Below are 26144 nucleotides of genomic sequence, written 5' to 3' on the forward strand. Positions count from 1 at the left end.
AATGTGAAGTCTTCATATTTGACTTGCAAGGCACAATCATAAAAGAGGGTAATCTTTACTGTCCTGAAAGCTAAGCCTCTGAAGCATCTTGTCATTTTACTTGTCAATTATTTCTTCTCGGATTTTTAACTCGTCTCCACAATATGCCAGGCCTGTATTTTTCCATTGGCTGTAATCTGAAGTTTGCCAACAGTACTTTCATGAATTTAATTAGATAAAATTACTTTCCAGTTGTACTTAAATTGGAAGGAAGGATCTTAGGCTTGATGAACAAGGCAGTCCGGAGCTATCAGATAGCTCTAGAGGCATTCGGTCCCCCAGGGCAGTCTGGAGCTATCAGCTCTAGAGGCATCCGGTCTCCCAGGGCAGTCTGGAGCTATCAGCTCTAGAAGCATCCGGTTCCTGTCTCCTGTGGCCACAGCTGACAGTTCAGAGAAGGGCACCTGGCCCAGAATGAATCAGGACCTTCCAGAGAAAGTGAGGCTCAGGCTTTGTTGGGTAGCCAAGCTGGAAAGGGGAACCTGGAGAGGTCAGCAGCCATGTGCTGGAAAGAGCTGACATGAAATAAAAAGCTGAGAGGAGAAAGAGGAAAAACACATCCTGACAGCAGGTAAGTCCCTGATTCCACTTGAGACCTACTATAGTGCAGTTACCTAGGCCTGCGAATTCCTCTTTTCCTAAATTAATTTAAGCTGTCATTTGTAACAACAGTGTCTTAAAAGAACCTTGTTGAAATAAAAGGTGTAAAAGACTGTGGGACAGTCAGGAGAGGAGACAGGAGAAGGGCAGAGCTAGAATCGGGGAAGAAGCCTGGCTCTAGCAGACAATAATAACCATTAAGCTCTGAGAATACTGGAAGTGGCCTTATTTGAGTAGCAAACAGTAACATTTGAATTTTAAAAATTATTTATCCTGCTTCTTAATATTACTTAAACCATTCATTAAATTAGGCAGCATAAACTTGAAATCAATGAAATAGTAATGATCCTTAAAAACTGAATGAATGAGCAACATGTCAATTAGACTGAGGTTAAACTAAATCAAAACTTAAGAAAAAGCATATATGACATCAGTGTCCATGTTCATCTTTAATATGGGTTGGTTTTTAAAAAGGGAGAAAGATGTAGGAATGTGATTACAAAATAAGTCCAGCTTTGCTTTCATCTCATTCTGTTCCATTTCTATAATGGATGGATGGATCCACTAGAATTTCTGCAAAAAATACAAATAAAAAATATCAAGTATAATTAGTAGCCATCAACAAAACAATGAGACAATGTTGTGACCATGTATTTTTACACTTATAAAATAGTTGGGAATAGATTCCCAATGATATCATCAAAGTTGCTAGTGTGGGAGTTTCAGTTACAGGGATCATAAGTTACACATCAAGAAAAAGAGAGAGGCTGTTAACCTAAGCTGGCAAATGTCAACTAAAAAGTTTTTACTACCAATCAACTGTTAATTTTTAAATGTTCTCCTTAAATAACATATGTACTTTCTTTAGAATGGTAATATACTCACTTTCACCAGTTTTCTTTGTTGCCAACATCTTGGATGTTCTGTCCTTCATATTTAGTAAGAAATACTCTGCTGGGTGGCACAGCTTTAACTGCTACTGGAGTAGCTAGGTTTGAGTTGTATTTCGATAAAATCTAAAACAAAGCAAATTCCTTTTTATCAGGTCATATGAACAACATACATATAACTTGTTATAAAACATTCAAGAAAAGCCATAGAAAATTTGAGGATATGGGTTACGTACAGAATTTTTTAGCTGCACAGACAGTTCAATAGCACAGAAAAAGATGAAGATATTAGAAATGTAACTGGGATGTGGAGTCTTGATTTCTAAAGCCTTCTAATAAAATGTACTCTAAGGTTAATGGAAACAGGTAGCAGTGCATCCCTGAGAGCAAATTAAGCCTTTACAAAGAAAATATATATAGGAAAGAGGTGAAATAAATACTGAAAACAAAGATCATCAGCAATAAGGATTAGAAAAAAAGAAGAATCTGAAATGTCAGCTATGATTTTTTTTCATACATAATGTGATACATTAAATACAAGGTTTCTCTGCTTTAATGTAGAAATAAAAAGCAGGATCACCCACAGTGAAGCAGACAGAAGATACTCCTTCCTCATTTAGTTTATTATAATGCCCAGGAAAGCAGAGAAGACAGAGGAAGGAGGATAACAAATACTTTACTGATCTCCTAGGATGAGTCCATTCTAATGGCATTTGGGTATTTTCCCAAGTAGTTTTATCTTTCTCATGGCTCTCCATAAGCTAGGAAGGTTTCTAGAATGGTTATTAAGAATTCCATTTAGGGGGGCTGGCCCCGTGGCCGAGTGGTTAAGTTCGCGCGCTCCGCTGCAGGCGGCCCAGTGTTTCGTCGGTTCGAATCCTGGGCACGGACATGGCACTGCTCGTCTAGACCACGCTGAGGCAGCGTCCCACATGCCACAACTAGAGGAACCCACAACGAAGAATACACAACTATGTACCGGGGGGCTTTGGGGAGAAAAAGGAAAAAATAAAATCTTTAAAAAAAAAAAAAAAAAAAAGAATTCCATTTAGGGCCAGCCCCGTGGCCAAGTGGTTGAGTTCATGCGCTGTGCTTCGGCGGCCCAGCGCTTTGCCAGTTCGGATCCTGGGCGTGGACATGGCACCGCTCATCAGGCCATGCTGAGGTGGTGTCCCAGGTGCCACAACTAGAAAGACCCACAACTAAAAATATACAACTATGTACCGGGGGCCTTTGGGGAGAAAAAGGAAAAATAAAAATCTTAAAAAAAAAAAAAAAAAAAGAGGGCTGGCCCCGTGGCCGAGTGGTTGGGTTCGCGCGCTCCGCTGCAGGCGGCCCAGTGTTTCGTTGGTTCGAATCCTGGGTGCGGACATGGCACTGCTCATCGGACCACGCTGAGGCAGTGTCCCACATGCCACAACTAGAAGGACCCACAACGAAGAATATACAGCTATGTACTGGGGGGCATTGGGGAGAAAAAGGAAAAATAAAATCTTTAAAAAAAAAAAAAAAAAAAAAAAAAAAGAATTCATTTGCCCAAGCAATAACTGCCAGACACTGTAACTTCTGTTAAGGGAGGGGATGCTCAAAGAATCAGACTGGTTCTAGGGTTGGCAGTTATTATAAATCAGTAGTAGACAAGTGGTAAATGATGTTGTCCTAAAGAATCAAATATCCCAATATATTTAAATCAGTATTTCTCAAACTAAGGTCCAGGATGTCTCAAGTTCAAGAAACACTGATATGGGGGCCGGCTCCGTGGCTGAGTGGTTGAGTTTGCACACTCTGCTTTGGCGGCCCAGGGTTTCGCCAGTTAAAATCCTGGGCGTGGACACACAGCACGGCTCATCAGGCCATGCTGAGGCAGCATCCCACATGCCACAACCAGAGGGACCTACAACCAAAAATACACAACTATGAACCGGGGAGCTTGGGGAGAAAAAGGAAAAAAATAAAATCTTAAAAAAAAAAAAAAAAGAAATACTGATCTAGTTATTCATCGTAACCCACTCTGAAATACTAAGGGTAAATGACATTTCTGACTTTGCCAGCAACATCTCCAATGGAGACAACGGTCAACATGGCCATTGTTGAACAACTATTAGAAAATATTGTAAGGATACATTTCCGAACATGAAGTTAAAGGTAAAGAGAAAATGCCCCAAGAGGGCATAAAAGTATGATGATGTCACTAGCTTGGGCCTAAAAGCTCAGAATTTAGATGTTCTTGATACCCAAACCAGCATATTAGCCCAATGATAAATAATACAGTTTATATAAGTTTCAGGTCTTTAATATAAATATCCAAGTTTGAAAAGAAAATATCAGAAAAAAAAAAAAAAAAAACAGCCTGGGAAAATAACCTGGAGAATATCTTCTGGAATTGTAGTTACTTCTGGAGGTGTAGGTGTTCTGAGCAGATTCTCATAAGAAGAAATCGTAGGAGAAGAGGGATTTGCAAAATTCTCAAAGCACTCGTCTGAATTTAAAACTAATGATGCACAGTCTTTCATTTCCAAATCATCTGTTAAACTATTTGTTTTTGATAATGGATAATCTGTGGACACCTGTTGAATAAAAATAAACCATTAAATTATGATGGTATAAAGTAATATAGTAAATAAAAATTATTAGTTCTTTTGGGGTCTCTAAGTAGGCCCAAAAATGACCCCTTCTTCCCTGAATGAGTAATAAATAAAATCAAGAAAACAAAGCAATGGCACATAGATGACAAAGTACCATCTTCATTACTAACAAAGGCTGAGCTAGAGCTTAATATGAAAACTAAATGGACTTGCTGACTGAACCCCAGATTTAAACAGATTCACCCATCCAGGTTCAGGCAACACTAAACTGGCCCAGACAGCATGGAAGAGCAGAAGTGTTACCACACGCTCTCACTCCCTAGAGGAAGAAAGCAGCCCTGAGGGAAGCTTAGCATGCAGTCACTCATGCTAGATTTGAGCAGTCGGGTAAGTCACTCCATCTCCGTAGGGTCAGAGTTAATAAAGCTAATAAAGAGGGAGTCACATCAGTAGAGCGCCTTCCACATCAACAGGAACATCAGAAGTGGGTTAACTGTAAATGGCAGGCGGCAGGCAGATAACCTGATACTTCAGTTGATAGCTTCGGCATTTTGTTTATCTATAGCTACACTGTCCACTATAGTAGCTACAAGGCTACATGGGACTATTTAAATTTAATTTTAAATTAATAAAATTTTAAAAAATTAAAAAGTCGTTCCTCAGATGCACTAGTCATGTTTTATGTGCTCAGTAGCTAGCTACACGGGACTAGTAGCTACCATACTGGACAGCATAGATTATGGAACATTCCTCATTGTAGAAAGTTCTATCGGACAGCCCAATCTACTGTATTGGTTGTCTTAAGTGTTCACACCAACTTTAAAAACGGATGAAGTTTTGATTATAGTAAATTTGTTCACTGGGAAAAATTTGGGAAAAAAATAGCATAAAAATTACCCATAAATGTATCACCCATGGATAACCACATTTTGGTTTGTCTCCATCCATTCTTTTTCCTTAAAATAAAATACATGTGTATGTGTATATAAGTGTGTGTGTATACATACACAAATGTCATTTTCCATATCATTAAATATTTCTTGAAAACATTCTATGTTCACATGTTTTTCAAAACATATGATAGTTACATAATGCCAGATCTTACGGGTATAGCTTAATGTATTTTGCCTCTCCTCACTTATTTGACATTTAGATTATTTCCCATGTTTTGCTCTTAAAAATAATGCTGTTCCTTCCTCTAACTTCTTTGTCCCAATGTGCCTTAGAATAAATTCTGAGACATTGTTAAAGGGTATGAAAAATTCTTAAAGCTGTTGATATATGCTGCTGAATTATTCTCCAGAAGTATATTACAAGGCTGCATGAGTCTAAGTTTTTTAAACAGATTGTTTGAGTCTGAAAAAGTAGTATATCTGAGTTATTAGGAAAAAGAGTAGACCTTTCATTTTTATGGAGATATTACCAAAGCTGTACTGTTCCCTGCAGAAGGAATTTTCAAACCAGGAGTGCAAAATGTGGGTGCCAAAGGAGAATCTGTATACTCAGCATCTAGAAGACACATACAATGGTTGAAAATAAATATTTTAAAATAAAGTTGAAATAAAGATTTCAACTTTTAAGCTATAATCTGTGTCAATATAATCTGTGTACTTTATTTTTACTAATTTAAGAAATTATAGTGTGTGCTTGATTGGACAGGAAAAAACAAAACTGTCATATTCATATATCTAATTACCATTAGCACTAGTAACAGTTCAGCAAGGTTGCAAGGTATAAGTACAATATACAACAATGAATAGTTCTAGTGTAAGAGAAACAAACAAAAATAATTTGAAAAAAGATATTTTCACAATAGCAACAAAAAAGAATACTTACATATAAATCTATTAAAAACTGTGTAAGACCTTATGGAGAAAATCAAATTTCTGAAGAAGAAAAAGGAGGAGGAAGAGGGTGAGGAGCTCACTTGCCTTCCAAGATAGTAGGACTTACTCTAAAGCTATAGTAATTATAAATAGAGTAACATTAGACAGGGATGGAAAAACTGACTATTGGAACAAAAAAAGAGATCCTAGAAACAGCACCATGCACACACAATAGCCCACCCTGGTCCACAGGGGGTACGTTCTAAGATCCCTGAGGATGCCTGAAAACTGGGATAGCACCAAACCATACATATACATGCTATGTTTTTCCCTATACATACACACCCATGATAAAGTTTAATTTATAAATCAGGCACAGTAAGAGATTAACAACAATAATAACAAAATAGAACAATTATAGTAGTTCACTATAATAAAAGTTACTGTAGGTCTTAGCAATCTCAGCATAGGATTTTTTTTCTTATTCAGTCAAGAACTTTCACCTTTTCACTTAAAGGAAGCACCTCACGGCTTCTCTTTGGCAAATCTGAATTGCCAGCATCACTACTCTTGTGCTTTGGGACCATTATTAAGTAAAGTAAGGGTCTACTTAAACACAAGCACTGCAATACCGTGACCGCCATCTGATAACAGAGATGGCTACTAAGTGACTAACAGGTGGGTAGTACATACAGCGTGGATATGCTGGACAAAGGGATGATTCACATCCTGGGCGAGCAAAACAGTTGAGATTTCATCACACTACCCAGAATGGTGAGCAATTTAAAACTTATAAATTATTTCTGGAATTTTCCATTTAATACTTTTGAACCACGATTGACTGCAGGTAACTGCAACCACGGATAAGGGGGACTACTGTACAGACATTTGATATCTATAGTATCATGAAAGCAATCTTTAAAAAAAATCAAATAGAAAAAGTAAACATATTAGAAAAATGATCAGATTGACAAAATTTTATTAAGTCTAAAAATCAAGTGTTAGAAAAGGTGGAGAAACAGGAACTCAAATACTGCTGCCGGTGAGAATAAATCAAAACAGCCACTCTTAGGCAACAAGTTAGCATTTTCTAGAATAAGTGAAGATGTGCATCCCCTTTGATCTAGAAATCTACTCCTAGATATGAGAAACACATGTGCACGGGGGACAATTCATTAGAGCACTGCCTGTAATAGTAAAAAATAAAAACAACTTAACTATCCCTTAATAAGCAAATGAATAAATAAAGTGAATTAATAAAATTTAAAAATTCAAAAAATGCAAGAAGACCAACTCCACGGCATATAGTAGTGAAGCTAGCAAAAGTCAACGATAAGGAGAAAATACTAAGGACAGCCAGGCAAAAGAAACTAACCTACAAAGCAACCCCCATCAGGCTATCAGCAGATTTCTCAGCAGAAACTTTACAGGCTAGAAGAGAGTGGAATGATATATTCAAAAACCTGAAGGACAAAAATCTACAGCCGAGAATTCTCTACCCAGCGAAAATATCCTTCAAATACGATGGAGAAATAAAAACTTTCCCAGATAAACAAAAATTAAGGGAGTTCATTGTCACAAAACCTCCTCTTCAGGAAATCCTCAGGAAAACCCTCATTCCTGAAAAATCCAAAAAAGGAAAGGGGCTACAAAACCAAGAGCAGAGGAGATAAGTAGAAGGACAACAACAGAGAGTAGCAGCTCTACATCAGAACAGATTAAACCATGGGACGAGAAACAAAGGAAACTGAAGAAAACTGGAAAACAAGACACAAAATGGTGGTGGTAGGCCCCCACATCTCAATAGTCACTCTAAATGTAAATGGATTGAACTCCCCAATCAAAAGACACAGAGTGGCAGGATGGATCAAAGAACAAGACCCAACAATATGCTGCCTCCAGGAAACACACCTCAGCCCCAAAGACAAACACAGACTCAGAGTGAAGGGATGGAGAACAATACTCCAAGCTAATAATGAACAAAAGAAAGCAGGTGTCGCTATACTAATATCAGACAAGGTAGATTTCAAAGCAAAACAGATAAAGAAAGATAAAGAGGGACAGTATATAATGATAAAAGGGACTCTCCACCAAGAAGACATAACACTTATAAATATATATGCACCCAACACAGGAGCACCAAAATTTGTAAAGCAACTCTTAATAGAACTAAAAGAAGACATCAACAACAATACAATAATAGTAGGGGACCTCAACACACCATTAACACCAATGGACAGAACATCCAGACAGAAAATCAACAAGGAAATAATAGAATTAAATGAAAAATCAGACCAGATGGACTTAATAGATATATATAGAACACTTCATCCAAAAACAGCAGGTTACACATTCTTCTCAAGTGCACATGGAACATTCTCAAGGATTGACCATATTTTGGGAAACAAAGCAAACATCAATAAATACAAGAGAGTTGAAATAATATCAAGCATCTTTTCTGATCATAATGCTATTAAACTAGAAATCAACTACAAGAAAAAAGCAGAGAAAGGTGCAAAAATGTGGAGACTAAACAACACGCTTCTCAACAAACAATGGATCATTGAAGAAATTAAAGAAGAAATCAAATTTTATCTGGAGACTAATGAAAATGAGAACACGACATACCAAATCATTTGGGATGCAGCAAAAGCAGTCCTAAGAGGGAAATTCATCGCAATACAGGCTCACCTCACTAAACAAGAAAAAGCTCACATAAGCAACCTCAAACGACGCCTAACAGAACTAGAAAAAGAAGAACAAACAAAGCCCAGAGTCAGTAGAAGGAGGGAAATAATAAAAATAAGAGCAGAAATAAACGATATTGAAACAAGACAATAGAAAGGATCAATGAAACAAAGAGTTGGTTCTTCGAAAGAATTAACAAAATCGACAAACCCCTATCCAGACTCACCAAGAAAAGAAGAGAGAAATCGCAAATTAATAAAATTAGGAATGACAGGGGAGAAATCACAACAGATACCAATGAAATACAAGAGATCATAAGAGAATACTATGAAAAACTATATGCCAACAAATTGAACAACTTGGAAGAAATGGACAAATTCCTAGACTCCTACAATCTCCCCAAACTGACTCAGGAAGAAATGGAGAATCTGAATAGGCCAATCACAAGTAAGGAAATAGAAACGGTAATCAAAAACCTCCCCAAAAATAAGAGTCCAGGACCAGACGGCTTCTCTGGAGAATTCTACCAAACATTCAAAGAAGACTTAATACCTATTCTCCTCAAACTGTTCCAGAAAATTGAGAAAGATGGAGAACTCCCTAACACATTCTATGAAGCCAACATCACTCTGATCCCCAGACCTGACAAGGACAACACAAAGAAGGAGAACTACAGGCCGATATCACTGATGAACATAGATGCAAAAATCCTCAACAAAATTTTGGCAAACCGATTACAGCAATACATCAAAAAGATTATACACCATGATCAAGTGGGATTTATACCAGGGACACAGGGATGGTTCAACATCCGCAAGTCAATCAACGTGATACACTACATCAACAAAATGAAAAACAAAAACCACATGATCATCTCAATAGATGCTGAGAAAGCATTCGACAAGATCCAGCACCCATTTATGATAAAAACCCTCAGTAAAATGGGTATAGAAGGAAAGTACCTCAACATAATAAAGGCCATATATGATAGACCCACAGCCAACATCATACTCAATGGACAAAAACTGAAAGCCATCCCACTGAGGACAGGAACAAGACAAGGGTGCCCACTTTCACCACTCCTATTCAACATAGTACTGGAGGTGCTGGCCAGAGCAATTCGGCAGGAAAAAGAAATAAAAGGAATTCAAATAGGTAACGAAGAAGTAAAACTCTCGTTGTTTGCAGACGACATGATCTTATATATAGAAAACCCCAAAGAATCCACAGAAAAACCATTAGAAATAATCAACAACTACAGCAAAGTAGCAGGGTATAAAATTAATGTGCATAAATCAGTAGCATTTCTATACATTAACAATGAACTAACAGAAAAAGAACTCAAGAACTCAATCCCATTCACAATCGCAACGAAAAGAATAAAATACCTTGGGATAAACTTAACCAAGGAAGTGAAGGATCTATACAATGAAAACTACAAGACTTTCTTGAAAGAAATTGACAATGACATAAAGAGATGGAAAGACATTCCTTGCACATGGATTGGAAGAATAAACATAGTTAAAATGTCCATACTACCTAAAGCAATATACAGATTCAATGCTATCCCAATCAGAATCCCAAGAACATTCTTCACAGAAATTGAACAAAGAATCCTAAAATTCATATGGGGCAACAAAAGACCGCGAATTGCTAAAGCAATCCTGAGCAAGAAAAACAAAGCCAGCGGAATCACAATCCCCGATTTCAAAACATACTACAAAGCTACAGTGATCAAAACAGCATGGTACTGGTACAAAAACAGGCCCACAGATCAATGGAACAGAATTGAAAGCCCAGAGATAAAACCACACATCTATGGACAGCTAATCTTCGACAAAGGAGCAGAGGGCCTACAATGGAGAAAAGAAAGTCTCTTCAACAAATGGTGCTGGGAAAACTGGACAGCCACATGCAAAAGATTGAAAATTGACCATTCTTTTTCACCACACACCAAAATAAACTCAAAATGGATCAAAGACCTAAAGATTAGGCCTGAAACAATAAGTCTTCTAGAAGAGAATATAGGCAGTACACTCTTTGACATCAGTTTCAAAAGAATCTTTTCGGACACTATAACTCCTCAGTTGAGGGAAACAATAGAAAGAATAAACAAATGGGACTTCATCAGACTAAAGAGCTTCTTCAAGGCAAGGGAAAACAGGATTGAAACAAAAAATCAGCTCACTAATTGGGAAAAAATATTTACAAGCCACTTATCCGACAAAGGGTTAATCTCCATAATATACAAAGAACTCACACTGCTTAACAACAAAAAAACAAACAACCCGATCAAAAAATGGGCAGAGGACATGAACAGACATTTCTCAAAAGAAGATATGAATATGGCCAATAAACACATGAAAAGATGTTCATCATCGCTAATCATCAGGGAAATGCAAATCAAAACTACACTAAGATATCACCTTACAACCGTTAGATTGGCAAAAACATCCAAAACCAAGAGTGACAAATGTTGGAGAGGTTGTGGAGAAAAAGGAACCCTCATACACTGTTGGTGGGAATGCAAACTGGTACAGCCACTATGGAAAACAGTATGGAGACTTCTCAAAAAGTTAAAAATAGAAATACCCTATGACCCAGCCATCCCATTACTGGGTATCTATCCTAAGAACCTGATATCAGAAATCTCAAGAGTCCGTTGCACCCCTGTGTTCATCGCAGCATTATTTACAATAGCCAAGACGTGGAACCAGCCTACATGCCCAGAGACTGATGATTGGATAAAGAAGATGTGGTATATATACACAATGGAATACTACTCAGCCATAAAAAAAGACAAAATTGGCCCATTCACAACAACGTGGATGGACCTCGAGGGTATTATGTTAAGCGAAATAAGCCAGTCAGAGAAAGACGAACTCTATATGACTCCACTCATAGGTGGAAATTAGTATATTGATAAGGAGATCTGATCGGTGGTTACCAGGGAAAAGGGGGGGTGGGGGGAGGGCACAGAGGGGGAAGTGGTGTACCCACAACATGACTAACAAAAATGTACAACTGAAATCTCACAAGGTTGTAATCTATCATAACATTAATAAAAAAAAAAAAAAATTTAAAAATTCATACAATAGAATACTGCTTAACAATTAAAATAGATGAACTGGACTTACATGGATTAATATAAATAACATAACCTTGAGTGAAAAAAGCAAGATATGAAAGTATGAATTAGATCTTGCCACTTATGAAATTTTAAAACAATGTAACTATAGAATAATCATTACTTTGGGGGAGGAAGGTAAGGAGAATAACGGAATGGGGCTGGGGATTTAGCCTTATGTATAACTTTAATTAAAAAAAAGATTTGAAGCAAATATACCAAGATGTTAACATCTATTTAATCTGATATTTCCAAGTACAGTCATACATTGCTTAACAATGGGGATACGTTCTAAGAAATGCATCCTCAGGTGGTTTCATCAGTGTGCGAACATCACAGAGTGCACTGACACAAACCCAGATGGTATAGCCTAGTACAGACCTAGGCTATGTGGTACTAATAGTATGGGACCACTGTCATATATGCAGTCCATTGTTGGCCAGAATTTTGCCATGTAGTTGATAACCGCATACACCTAAACACCTGGGATTCTAAGACAAGCACAGACAGGAGTTAAGAGCACAGGCTCTGATGTGTGAGGAACTGAAACACAGCATGATGCATAAAGCTGAAAGCCCAGAAGAGCAGTAAAGGCTGTGAACCAGGGACTAGAAAATATCTGCCCACTGATACTGGCTCCAGGGGAACAAGATGAAAGCAAGCTAAGCTAAAGGTAGAAATTCTTTGGAAAAATATTGAAAAATCAGAATATCAAGTCCATACAGTGTACAGTTGTGGGATCCGAGTTCACCCTGTGTCCAGAGCTTGTATTCTGAGCCAAGCAGTTAACCTCAAAGCTTGTCTGCAATTGGTAAACCCAAGGGGCCTGGGCTAGCGTAAGCATGAAACAGCTCCACAGGGGTGCCCTGGGACCTGACAATGGCACACAGAACTTCCAATGAAAACAACCTCATTTGAAGATGAGTTCACAGTTAAAAATTAAAAGCATGTGAGGAAACCACCACCCAAGAAAGAGAATCAGAGCAGTAAATGAGAATGAACACCTTCAAGAGTCTTTCAGATACATGTGTTTAAAACATTCAGAGATAAATGATGGCACAGAAATCCTAAGCAAGAGAATGATTAATGGAAGGAAAAAAAAGAAACAGTTACATTTGAAAGAAAAAACTTAGAAAACAGAAAATGTATTCATTGGAGTAAAAATTCAATCAATGGATTAAAACAATAATTTAGACTCTGTAAAAGAGAAATAGGAAAGTGGAAGAAAACTCTAACAAAAGCACAAAGTAGCATAGAGAGAGGGAAGGAAAACATCAAAGGGAAGTTAACAAACTGAGGAGGCTGAAGCATAACATTCTAAAACATACCTTACAGGAATTTCAGGAGAAAAAAATTGAGGAATGAGGGGAGAGGTAATATTATTAAGGAGATAATGTCAAGAGTATTTTCCAGAATTGATGACATGAGTCCTTAGTTTGAAAAATGACACCAAATTCTAAACACAGTAAATGAAATGTAGACTATCAAAGACAAAAATCTTATACACTACCAGAAAGAAAAGACAGATTTTCTACAAAGGAAAGCTGATCAGACCAATAATCCTCTGTTCATCAGCAGCAACAGATACCAGATCACAACAGAATAATTTCTATAAAATACTGATCAAAAACAGTCCTCAATCTAGTGGTCTATACCCAGCTAAATTATCTTTAAAAGGAGTGAGGAAGACAAAAGAAAAAAATGTTTTCACACATACAAAACTAGAGATTACTTCACACAGACTATAAATAACATTTCAGAAAGGACTACTAAAGGATGTACTTTAACAAGAAGAAAATAAAACCCAGAAGGAATGACTTGGATATAGGAAGCAATGGTAAACATAGAAAATGGTAAACAAATTACTAAATTTTAATAAGTATAGGCTATAAAAATTTAATAATGGTACTTTGTGGCATAAAAATAGGGTCAAACTAAAGTACAATAAAAACTCTCATAATAAGCTTCCACTTAACCAAATTACTAATGGATAAACCTAAGCTTTCCATTCCTGCCATAAAATATATTACCAACGGTATCCTGAAGGATTTCAGCTAGTAACTATTCTTTAAAAAATCCATTCCACTGGGGCTGGCCCGGTGGCCGAGTGGTTAAGTTCGCGCGCTCCGCTGCAGGCAGCCCAGTGTTTCATTGGTTCGAATCCTGGGTGCGGACATGGCACTGCTCATCAAACCACGCTGAGGCAGCGTCCCACATGCTACAACTAGAAGGACCCACAACGAAGAATATACAACTATGTACCGGGGGGCTTTGGGGAGAAAAAGGAAAAAAATAAAATCTAAAAAAAAAATCCATTCCACTTCAGAAGTCATAAAGATATTCTCCTTTATCATTTTCTAAAAAGTTTACAGTTCACTGGGAATTAATTTCTGAGTATAGTGTGAGGTGATGGTCCAATCTCCCTCTTTTTTAAAATAGGTTACTCTTTAATATGATCATGTTTTAACTTATAAGTCGAGCTGTAAGCTTACTATGAGTCAGTTGTATTTTTTCCTGTTTATGCTAGCAATACTTGTTAATTTAATGTCACTGAAATTAGAAGAAAAAGAGAAGTTTTCTGAAAATATGTCCAAAACTTTGTAAAGACCTGATAAAGACAAGTTACTTTAAAAAACTTGAAAATGAATTTGGTATAGCTCAAACAATTATAAATAATTATTCAAAGAAATCATAAAACTCCAGGATTTTTTTATTTTTTATTTTCATGGAAACCAATGTTTTCATGTTTGCTGGGACAAATATGAAAACACAACTGAAAATTTTCTTTAAGTTCTTGTACTACTTAAAAAAACACAGAATTTGAAATGGTAGCTGAGGTAATCTGAGTGTGGTTTACATAAGAAAGATAATGTAGAACTCTAATCAACAGGCTGAAGCTAAACTTAAAAAAAGGTACTACTGGCCCTATATCAAAAGATTGGTGAATTTATATATATTTATATGTTTTAAGTTAAAATGTTAAAAACAAGCTGACAAATACTAAATATAATCAGCAAGCGTATGAAAAACATACCAGAAAATTATATCTTCCTTGTGTATGAAATCATGCTGAACCTGAAGGGAATGGTACTTAATATAATCCAACATTATGAACTGAGAAGATGCAGAAGGCTGCATCTGCAAGGTGACAGAACCATTTTTGTACAAAGATAGTCTAGAAGGAGTATAGCTGAGAAGTAACTTGATTTTTACACTTACCATTTTTTCCCACCTGCTGGATTACGAGGCCAGGAGTGGCAAAGAAATTATCATTGGTCACTGGTTCTGTTTCTATGGCCTCCTCATTGGCATGACTCACAGGGAAATTATAAGGTAAAAAAAAAAAGTTAGTATTAAATCTGTGGGAAAAAATTTAATCTTATTATATTTCATCAAATCTGGATGAACATTCAGTTCTGTTTATTGAACAGAAATCCCATGGAACAAATATATATATATTTATTTTTTAATGTACATCCATGGCCCAAAAAAGGTTAAGAATCATTTTGTATTGATAGTTTTGACTTAGAAGTCGGTTGAGAATCTCTGACTTAAAGGAAAGTTGTAAGTTCAACTCAGTTCCAATATGGGAATTGTATAGCCCATGGCTTCAAAATCATAAAGTGGAATTTTACGAGTACACAAATACAGATTAAAACCTTGGCATTTTTCTGGACTCATCTTATTAAGGGTGTTTTAGGCAATTACCCAGATGTCTAAAATATAGTTGAGGAGTATCACTGACTAGTTCAAGATGGTTCAGTCAACCAACTGTCCTCGCCTAACTCACTGAATAATCTTTACTTCAAAAACACCTTCAGGAAATACTACATTCTTATGTAAATTAGAGTGTGCTTCTGGGCTATTCTGTTCCAGTTATAGGTCCATTCTGTGACAGTTTTATACAATTTTACATACTATAGCTTTATATATTTTAGTATCTAGTAGGTCAAGTCCCCTCATTACTATTATTTTTCATTATTTTCTTAGCTATCCTTACTTTTTATTCTTCCAAATAAACTTTAGAATCATTTTGTCAAATATCCCTCTTTCTCCAACTCAAAAAAAAATTCTATTGATCCTACGGAGGCTTTGTTGTAACTGTATGACATCTATAGATTAATTTGATATGATTAAACATCTTAATAATATCCAGTCATTCTCTTCGGGAATATAATATCTTCGTCCTAACTTCCCCTTTATATAACTCAGAAATGTCTTAAGGTTTTAATCATATAGGCCTTTCACCTACAACAGGCATGGGTATTTTACTTTTTTGTTCCAAATTTGAATGGGCTTTTTCCACTATAGTTACCAACTAGTTATTAATAAAATATAGGAAAGCATATTATTTTAAATAGTTATTTCATATAAAACATATCTTGTGTCAGCCTCTTTCTTGAACTTTTATTATTTCTAGATGTTTTAGATGTGACTTTCTTGAGTTGCCCAGATACAAAATAATGGCCTAGAAATCTTTCTTAGTTCTATTTCCTATCTCATTACATTGGCAAGAGCATCAAGAACGATGTTGAATGATGGTGACAGATAGCTTCACTACTGAGTTAGATCTCTATATTGTTTATGATGTTAATGAAGCATCCTTTCATTTAGAGTTTGAGCAAGCATTTTAAATGAAGAACAGGTGTCAAATTTTCTCCTATTCCTTATTGGCATCTATTGAGATTATTGTACCTTTTTTTCATTATTGAGTCATAGAAATAATGTATTTTATGAGTTCCCAAATATTAACTATCTTTGCATTCCTGGGATAAGCTTAATTTGGAAGTTGCCCATTATACTTTTAACATTCTGTTGAATTCAATTTGTGAGTATTTTAATTAGGATTTTTACATCTGTATTCACAAATTAGATTGGGCCAGTTGCCTTTTGTGTGCTTTCTCAGTGTTTGTATCAGGGTATACCAATCTCATAAACTACACTGCAGAGTTTTCTGTCTTATTCTATTTTAGAAAAATAACGTTTTTTTGAGTCTATGTTCCAATACAATTTATTTATGAAAATAGGCAGCAGGCTGGATTTGGCCTGTGGCCACAGTTTGTAGACCCCTGAGACAGACAGTTCTTTTTAAAGATCATTATTTTCATAGTATCTCATTCTTAAGGCAGTTTTATAATTTTGTATACATTATACCCCCACTGACTCTGTGGTAAGCAGGATGGGTATGATACATCCATTTTACTAGTGAGGAAATGGAACATGGAGAGGTTTTGTGGGTCTGCAGCCCCCCAGGTGAGGTGTTGGCACCTGCACTAGAACATAAAACTCTTCTTAGAAAAAGAACTTCTTATGTAAGACAGAACATATATGTTCTCTGAAATTGTGCAAGGATTAATCCAGAAAACCATCTGTGCCCAGAATTTTTTGGAGGTAGTTCTCTGACAACTTTTTTCAGTTTTTCTCTGACTTTTGTTCTATCCTGGTTTTCTACTTCAAGTCGGCTTTGATAATTTTGTATTGTTTTCAAAAAACTTTCATTTATCTAAACCTTCCAAATTTCCCAATACTATATCCTGCAGTATTTCTAATAGCTTAAAAAAATCAAAAATATAGGCCTTAGTTCCTAATTTTGTCATTTATATTTATGTTTAACTAAGAACCAGTCTTAGATTTATCAATTCTACTCTTGTAAAAATCTTTTATAATCACATTTTATCTTTAGTGTTTATTCTCTTCTTTTTTCCCCAGAATTGTGTGTTTTTTTCCTGACTCTTTGAGTTGAATGGTTATTTTCCTTCTTTAATAATTACAGTTCAGAAAGATATGGATTTATCTTTAGACATTGCTTGGCTACTGTGATAACGTGGTATTTTCATTTTCAATGTAAGTCTTTAATTACCATTTCCATACAAATCACCCCCAATCTCTTTAGTGTAGCATGAAATTCATCACTGAGCTTCAAATTCACGTTACAAAACCTAGGCTTAAGAGCACCTCTACAGGCACCCAAAAATCCAAAATCGACATGTAAATCCATCACCTTACCTCCAGCCAGAAGGCACTCTTATCTTAGCTGTTTCCCTGAGCATCACCCCAGGCAACAAAGCAGAAATCTGTGATTCATCCTGGATCTGCTTCTCTTCCCAGGTCTCCATACAAAATAAGTCACAAATTCTTACTAATTTTACCCCTTTAATTTTATTCTCTATCCCACCAAATGCCATCTTTTTTCAGGCCCTCATGTAAACTGAGGAAACCAATAGCTCACTTTATTTACCGACAGAATTGGCGATTCAGCAAAGTTTGAAATAAGAAGTATCTGAAAACATTTTGAAGGAAAGATAGTGTCTGAAACATCATATTTCTTCTAGGAAAAATCAATAAATGCAAAAGATTTAGAAAGTTCCATAAAGTGTGCCTTGTAAGGAAGCTGCTTACCTTTTATTCTTCTTCACATTTTTAAGTCCCATTGTGTAGTCTTCATTTAAACACATAGTATATTCAGAGATACCGAAGTGTTCTAATTTAGGAGTCACACACTCAAAATCATCCATCTTGAGTGCGCATTTTGGAGTCTTTATTACCTTAACTGGTGATTGTTTGGAAGACGGAGTTATGATCTTTGGCTCTTCCTTATGGCTGTTTACTGCCTGTGGAGGGTTTGGTAGAACTTGGGATACCATGTACCGCTCAAGTCCAAAATCTGAAAGTTGTGGACTACGTGGAGACTTCTCAGAAACAGAACCGCTTGGAACAGCAGGGTCAGACAAATCATCCTTCACATCAGGCTTTTGAAGATTTTCATGCTTAGCAGACTCTGGTTTAGACTCAATGACTTCCTGCTCATCCACTGGGAGGAAAAACCAAGGAGGTCATATTCTGGTCAAACATCAAACCAGGAAATCTCATGTACTAAAACCACATAAAATAGCTTCATTTGAAATGTTCTAAATCAGCAAAAGTCCTGATTCTCTCCTCAGTCTCTAAAAGTTTTATTTCAATTGTCCATTTAGTAAATTTCTGACATGTACCTCTTGTCTACCCATATACCATTTTGATGACACAGTAGAGAAGGGAAATACACTAAAGTGTTAAAAAATGAAAAATCAATACCCACAAATAAAAGTCCATTTTCCTTACTTCTTCCCCAGTTAATGTGACTTATCAGTCTTTCTTAATATATTATGAAACTATTTTATCATTTAATGACATTAATTACAGTGTGTGGAATTAAGTATGATCTGGATTTAACACAAAGTATAACATTATAACTTTAGATTTTTAACTTACAGATGCCTAAGTTAAAAAGGAAAGACTGTTACACAGAGATAAATTTTTATCCTCATTCAGTCTGGAATACCTGTATCAAAAGCCTAGTTGAGAGAACTAATAGGAGAGCATTAGACAGACCTGTAGCTTCTCACCTTCTATAGGTTATATATGGCTCCAGACCCCATACCCTTAATCACTACACTGGACATTTAAGACTAAATAATTTACTAACAACTGTACTTTTTCCCACAGTCCTTTGCCATTTCCTGGGTACACCACTGGTTAATGAATTTGGTGTGAAACTTAAGTTGGAGTTAAAACATCCAGGATAGCACCTACAGCACCAAGAAAGAGTTCAAGAGGAAGAAATACTAGCTTTTGGTATAAGAGACAACAGAAAATCAAAAAGATAACTAGAAAGAAGATAAGTGGATTTGGTCAGGATCTGGGCAGAGATTAACTTAACAAACGATAGGGCTTCAGTGAGACAGCAAGGTAATAAAGTAGAGAATGCAATGGGTGTAGGAAAATGCAGAAGGACAAATGTAACATGTATGTTAAAGAAATGTTGTATGGGGGCCAGCCCCGTGGGCCGACTTGTTAAGTTTCTATGCTCCTCTTTGGTGGCCCAGGGTTTCACTGTTTGGATCCTGGGCGCAGACATGGCACCGCTAATCAAGCCATGCTGACGTGGCGTCCCACATGCCACAACTAGAAGGACCCACAACTAAAAATATACAACTATGTACCGGGGGGCTTTGGGAGAAAAAGGAAAAATAAAATCTTTAAAGAAAAAAGAGAAGAAAAGAAATGTATGAATCAGTAGTTGGAAAGGGGTGATGGAAAGAAGGAAAAGAGAAAGGAGAGGGTGAAATGAAGGAAGAGACACAAAATGTATTTGGAATCTCCCATGGGATAGGCATTTTTATATGTTTCACTCCATTTAGTTTTCATATTAACTGCTCCAAGCACAAATTATCTTAGGATATTTTTTCCTCATTTTTATATGAGGGTACTAAACAACATTTTGGAGAACACTCAGTTGATAAAATTTAAAGAGCCAAGGCTTGAGCCCATGTCTTTTGCTTCCAAATGCTGCCATGTTTAGGCTTTAGGAGGGAGGGAGTTAACAAAAAGATTTGTTTTAAATGATATTGAAAAAATGTCATTTGGTTGCTAAATTAGAAATATTAATTGTAACAATCATACATATTTACTGAAAGAAACGGGAAAAATTTTTTCTAAAATTTCCTGTTTGTTGCATTCTAAGAAGAAAATATTTGTACTTTTCTTGTTATGAATTGAAATGCATTTTTATATGTCTGACAATGACCTTTTTTGTTTCTGTTTACTCCATTTTTAAAGGAAAGTCTGGAGTTGAAATGGGGTCTATCAGACATTGCTATAGATCCCTGTCAGAATCTTTTGGGTCCAAAGGAAAAGGATATAAATAAAATCATCACCATTATCACTACCCCATAGGAATGTATTATCATCCCCATTTCACAAGTGAGGAAAAAGCAATTTAGAGAAGATACCAACGGTCGCACATGTAGTAACTGGTGGGGCCAATAATTGAATCCATGGCTTATTCACACCAAAGTCAAATGAGTTCTGTCCCTTATACCATGTGGACTGTTTAATATATCTTTCATACATATCCTCAATACATATTTGTTGAATTCAATTAATATTTTATTTATGTACAAAGATCATTCTCATAACAGAAATGAAGACACGGAAGCATACTGTTAGTATGGACATAACAATAACAATATTTAACACTGGGTAATTAAGATGCCAAGTACTATTCTAAGCAAATTCTATCTCATTTAAGCCTTATACAACCTCAGAGGTAGATACTATTAAATATCTCCACTTTACAAATGAGAAACTGAGGCACAAGGTTAAGTAACTGGTCAAAAATAACACAGCTAGTAAGTGGTGGAATCAGACGTGAACTCAGGCAGTTTGGTTCTAAATTCTAAATCACCGTCCTACACTACCCTTCATTAGAATTTTAAAACTAAAAAGGGCTATCAATTTATATAGCCAAAAATCTCTTGTTCTACAGAAGAGGAAACTGAGAACAAGAAAAATGAAATAGCATGCCTGAAGGTTGGTCTCTCAGCTATTTATTGGCAGAGCTGATTAGAAACCAACTATCCTCAAGTCACATAGATTTATCTTATACTCTTCTTTCACCTGGCACTGTGTTAGCGCTCATCTATCATTTTGGAAAGGACAGCAAGGACTGTCTTTATATTGCACCACTGATCAGCACTGCATCCAGCACACAGTGAGTGTTGAATAAAAGATGATCAAATGATGGTCATATAACGGCAGAGCCAGAACTAGAAACCATGGCCAAGCCTACAGTAGTTTCACTTAATCATGCTGCCTTCTTTCTTTAATACTAAAACAAATGCTATAAAACTCAAGTTATTCACACCTGAATTTTTCTTGGCACGCGGATTATATCCATACTTCTGGAAAAACTCTCTTATTTTCATGATATCCACTGAATTTTTTTTCATCAGTACTTTTGTTGCCTTTATGAAACCAATGCTTTCTTGAGTTTCCAAACTTGCTTTATCAAGAAGAATACTGACATCACCCTTTTATGAGAGAAGAAAGTACATTATAATTTCTCTAACTTTTGACAATCTGTTTAGATTTTAAAAAGTGCCACATATAAATGATAAATTATTATTATAGGAGTGATACCTTTAGAGTCCGGACTTCTGAATGAAGGTCATGTAAAATTCTCAGTGGATAATCTTCAAAGTCTTCGATATGAATATTGAAAGGAAAAAGTACAATAAGGAAAAAGAATAGAAAATATGATTTAGTATAGTTTCTTAGAATTATAAAATCCTTATAGGTATTTACTTATAATTTATATCCTGTCAATCACAAAGAAAAGTGTTAGGCCTTTCTTTAAAACTTTAGTCCTACTCAGCAATTTTTTCCTTTCTGGTGAGAACCTTTTGGTCCTATTTTTAAAATCTTTGCCAATGGCAACACTTATGTTTTCTTCTAAAAGCTTTATTGTTTTGCTTTTTGCATTTAGAACTACAATCAATTGATTTTTGTATATGGCATGTGGTAAGGATCAAGATCCCTTCTTTTTTTCCCTATTAGTGTCCAATTAACCTGGCACCATTTACTGAAAAGACATTCTTTACCCACTGCACTGTCACCTTTCTTATTTATCAGTTGGTCATATATATAATGTAAAAGCAGTTTTTAAAAAAGGATTATATTTCTCTTTTCTAAAACATGCTTGTTTTGAAGATCTTCTCTTTCTACCTGTTAAAAATTGACCAATTTTCACTAGGAAAATGCAAACCTAACCCAATGATATCCTATTTTATACACACTAGAATAGCTATAATCAAGAAGACAGACAACAACAAATGTTGATAAGGATGCGGAGAAATTTCAACCCTCATTCATTGCTGGTGGAAATGTACAATGGTGCAACCACTTTGGCAAACAATTTGGCAGTTACTCAAACAGTTAAACATAGGGTTACCATATGACCCAGCAATTCCACTTCTAATTGTGTAGCCAAGAGAACTGAAAACATTATGTTCACACAACAACTTGCACACAAATGTTTACAGCAACACTGTTCATAATAGCCAAAAAGTGGAAACAATCCAAATGTTCATCAACTGATGAACAGACAAACAAAATGTGATATATCCATACAAGGGAATATTATTCAGCAATAAAATGGAATGAAGTACCGATATATGCTAAGACATGGATGAACTCTGTAACATTATGCTAAGTGAAATGTCGGTCACAAAAGACTACATACTGTATGATTTCATTTATATGAAATGTCTAGAATAGGCAAATCTATTGACAGAAAGTAGATTAGTAGTTGCATAAGGCTAGTGCGATAGGTGAGGGTGGGATTATGGGGAATGGTTGTTAACAGTCACACAGGAAAAGCTTCCTTTAGGGGTGATGAAAATTCAAACTTATTGTGATGACAGTTGTGCAATTCTGTGAATATACTAAAAACCATTGAATTGTATCCTTTGAACAGTGAATTTTATGTTATGTGAATTATACCTCAATAAAGATGTTTTTAAAAAGTCAACCAATTTAATGATTCATCACTATAATCATAAAAGGTGAAATTTTTTGTGATAATTTTCTCTAATTGTCACAATTCCATATTTTCTGTAATATATATGGGCCAAGAATTGAAAATTATTCCAACTTTTTCTTGTAAAGCTAAAAGAAAATGCAGAATTTGTGTACACAGGTAATACGTTGGTAAGAAGGTAAGTTAGCACAAGCTTTGCGGAAAGCAATTCACGTATATAGCAAGAATCCAAAAATGTTAACACAATTTTGTGTCTTATTGCATTATCTTAACTATATAAACAAAATCAAACAAAAACAAAGCAACTCTAAAAAGAAGAATGGTAGAAAAGCTACTAAAATATTAATAGAGGTGTCTTCTGATGGCAGAGTTACAGGACATATTTATTTTCTTCTTTCTACTTTTCCATATTTCAAATTTTTTGCCATGCACATACATTGTTTTTACAGTCACAAGACTAAACATTTTTAAATGGCTGGAACACTAATCACAATATAATTATAGTAAGGAGTCTGTGTCTATAGGGTATACTATTTTAAGGCACATTACAATTATGACATTTATAAAATAATCTCAAAATCTGAACTACTCTTGCAATAACTTTTAAAAACCTATAAAACGAAAGTTTTGTTGTTAGTGCCGTAGAGTGGATATTCCAACTCCTAGCGACCCTGTGGGACAGCAGAGCAGAACCTGGTCTTTCTGCGCCGTCCTCTCCCCTTCCCACGCTCTATCAGACGATGCTCCGCTGCTATTCACAGGGTTTTCATGGCCTATTTTTTCGAAAGTGGGTGTCCAGGTCCTTCTTTCTAGTCTTAGTTTGGAAGCTCCGCTGAAACCTGTCCATCATGGGTGACCCTGCTGGTATTTGAAATACTGGTGCACAGCTTTCAGCATCATGGCAACAGCAGCCACCACAATGTGACAACAGACAGACAGACGGGTGTGTGGTTCCCTGACCAGGAACCAACCCGCGGCGGTGAGGGCACCAGATTTTAACCGCTAGACCACAAAATACAAAGGTCTGTAGTAGAGAATTTTGCTTCATTTATTTAAAAAACAAAAAACAACCCCCTCCCCCCAGTAGTAAGTACTAGTGTTTGTGTTGAAAATATGGTTTGTTGGGAAAAATACAGACTCTTATTGCAACTATGGACCATTTGGGTGAGACAAAAGTCACTACACATGTAAAGAACAGTGCTAAATAGCTGCATTTTAAAAAGAAAGTGTAATTTTGCTTATACTGTATTTTTATTGATAAACACACATTATATGTGACTTGAAAGCATATCATGTCTAAATTAGTGTATGCATTATGAGCTCAGTCTGTTAATTTAGATTTTTCTTCCTAAATGCCGCTGTTCCTCTTCGCAACATAATAACGTGCTACTTTCACTATTCAAGGAGAGTACTGTGGTTGCACACAGAACTAAAACAGTCATACTTGCGGGGTCATACGAGTAAGCAACGAAAAGGCGGCACTTGCGGCCCCTTGCAGCTGCGCTAACGAGAGGTCGAGCATCTTGATAGGTGTACCACCTCACCCCACAGCTCTTCCGAAGCGCTCCTCCCACTGCAGGCAAGTCTCGTTTCCTGTGCGTGCACTGTCCCTTGTTAGTGCCCTCTGACACGCGCACCCCGGACGGCTGCGGACAGCGTGAGGGCCCCTCGCGCGCAAGTGCACCCAACGCCCGCAAGTGCACCCAACGCCCGCCTGCCTCACTCACCGCTTTCCTCTCCGTGCAGCGCTCGCTGCAGCCAGGCCGTCTCGCGGTCTAGGGTGATGGCCAGAGACCGCAGCTTCCCATGGAAGCTTCGGATCAGCTCCATGGATGAGGACTGTTCAGCAGGACCCCGGGCGCGAGGAAACACCGCCACTCGGATTCAGGGCCCGCCAGTCGTTTGAACTCTTGGCGCTGGAAGCGTCATTGGTCCCGCAGAATCGCACAAATCCTCTCTCGCGATAGCTGAAGTCTCGCGCGAAGGAGCCCAGAGGCTCCGCGCAGCGGGCGCACTTCCGGCGTCGTGTGGGCCGGCGTGCGGGGCGCCGCGGGGCTCCTGAGGACCGCGCGTGGTGAGTGAGTGGGTGTATTTCGGCGCTGCTGGCGTCCGCTCCTTCGCCAGTCCACCCTGGGTGGGCTGACCGCGGCCTTCTGGGTTGGGGGTCGGGAGTCGGGGGTCGGGGGCGGTGCGCGTTCTCGGGATGGCGCGTGGCAGCGAGCGGAGTTCGCGCGCCTGCTGCCAGGTGCCGCGGCCGGCTCGTCGCCAGCCGTTCCCGGCTTCTGTCCTCTTCGACAGGCGCCATGTTCCTGACCGCCCTGCTCCGCCGCAATCGCATTCCTGGGCGGCAGTGGATCGGGAAGCACCGGCGGCCGCGGGCCGTGTCTTTCCACGCGAAACAGAACATGCGCCGTCGCCTGGAGATAGAGGCTGAGAACCATTACTGGCTGAGCGCGCCCTACCTCACGGCGGAGCAGGAGTTCGGCCACGCCGCGGGCCGCAGGGCGGCGGCCTTCGAGGCCATCAAGGCGGCCGGCGTGTCCAGGTTCCCCCCGCACAGACTTGTCGTCGACCAGCTCAGCCACCTCAACGTCACCAAGAAGTGGTCCTAAGCCCCCTCAGCCCCCTTCGGCTCTGCCCCCGGGGCTGCCCCTCTGTCCCCGACTTGGAGCCGAGCGCGGAGCCTCCGGAAGCGCGTGCGCGTGCGCGGCGCCGCTCGGCGGGAGTTGGGCGTCTTGGCGGCGGCCGCGCGGAGCGCTGCGGGCGGGCTGCGGGCTCCGAGCCCCGAGCCTCAGAGCGGGGAGGCTGCTGGGAGCTTCGTCTTGGAACGTTAGTTTGCTTTCCATCTGTCGACAATGATGGCCTCATGTAAATGAAAAAATGAGCTTTTCCAGTTAAACTTACTCCTAAAAATAGCGGGGTTTTCTGGGATTTGCTACTTAAAGTGGACAGAATTGCTACATGAAGGTGTATTCTAAGAAATCTTTGTTCAGATATAATAAACAGACCATACAATTCATCAGTTGAAAA

The 26144-nt window shown here is 37.7% G+C and overlaps 2 protein-coding genes across 3 annotated transcripts; one reads left to right on the forward strand and one right to left on the reverse strand.

The window, feature by feature from the left end:
• Positions 1–1074: 1074 nt before the first annotated feature.
• Positions 1075–24974, reverse strand: SKA3 (spindle and kinetochore associated complex subunit 3). Of its 2 annotated transcripts, none has more exons than XM_014837150.3 (9): positions 24842–24974; positions 21716–21777; positions 21441–21606; positions 18155–18566; positions 14975–15069; positions 5538–5623; positions 3893–4096; positions 1525–1655; positions 1075–1212 (listed from the first exon to the last, which is right to left on the reverse strand). In XM_014837150.3, exons 1-8 carry the CDS (start codon positions 24942–24944, stop codon positions 1527–1529), a joined length of 1257 nt encoding a protein of 418 aa, XP_014692636.1. In that variant the 5' UTR covers positions 24945–24974; the 3' UTR covers positions 1075–1212; positions 1525–1526. The 2 variants fall into 2 exon arrangements, with proteins under 2 accessions (XP_014692636.1, XP_070376481.1); XM_070520380.1 differs by lacking the exon at positions 24842–24974 and adding an exon at positions 23808–23865.
• On the forward strand, positions 24701–26144 carry MRPL57 (mitochondrial ribosomal protein L57). The gene is made up of 2 exons (XM_014837152.3): positions 24701–25188; positions 25413–26144. The coding sequence occupies exon 2, from the start codon at positions 25418–25420 to the stop codon at positions 25724–25726; it is 309 nt and encodes a 102-aa protein (XP_014692638.1). The 5' UTR covers positions 24701–25188; positions 25413–25417; the 3' UTR covers positions 25727–26144.

Source organism: Equus asinus, chromosome 11, assembly GCF_041296235.1.
Source record: "Equus asinus isolate D_3611 breed Donkey chromosome 11, EquAss-T2T_v2, whole genome shotgun sequence".
In the NCBI taxonomy this organism is placed as follows: domain Eukaryota; kingdom Metazoa; phylum Chordata; class Mammalia; order Perissodactyla; family Equidae; genus Equus; species Equus asinus.

Bases quoted from the DNA above. Each gene is read 5' to 3' on its own strand.
- SKA3 (XM_014837150.3), bottom strand. From the start codon at position 24,944: ATGGAGCTGATCCGAAGCTTCCATGGGAAGCTGCGGTCTCTGGCCATC. The intron at 18,567-21,440 runs GTGTGAATAACT...TTTTCCTCCCAG, and splicing joins GCGTGCCAAGAAAAATTCAG to TGGATGAGCAGGAAGTCATT. The intron at 1,656-3,892 runs GTTATTTTCCCA...GCTTTGTTTTAG, and splicing joins TTCCAGAAGATATTCTCCAG to ATTTTATCGAAATACAACTC.
- MRPL57 (XM_014837152.3), top strand. From the start codon at position 25,418: ATGTTCCTGACCGCCCTGCTCCGCCGCAATCGCATTCCTGGGCGGCAG.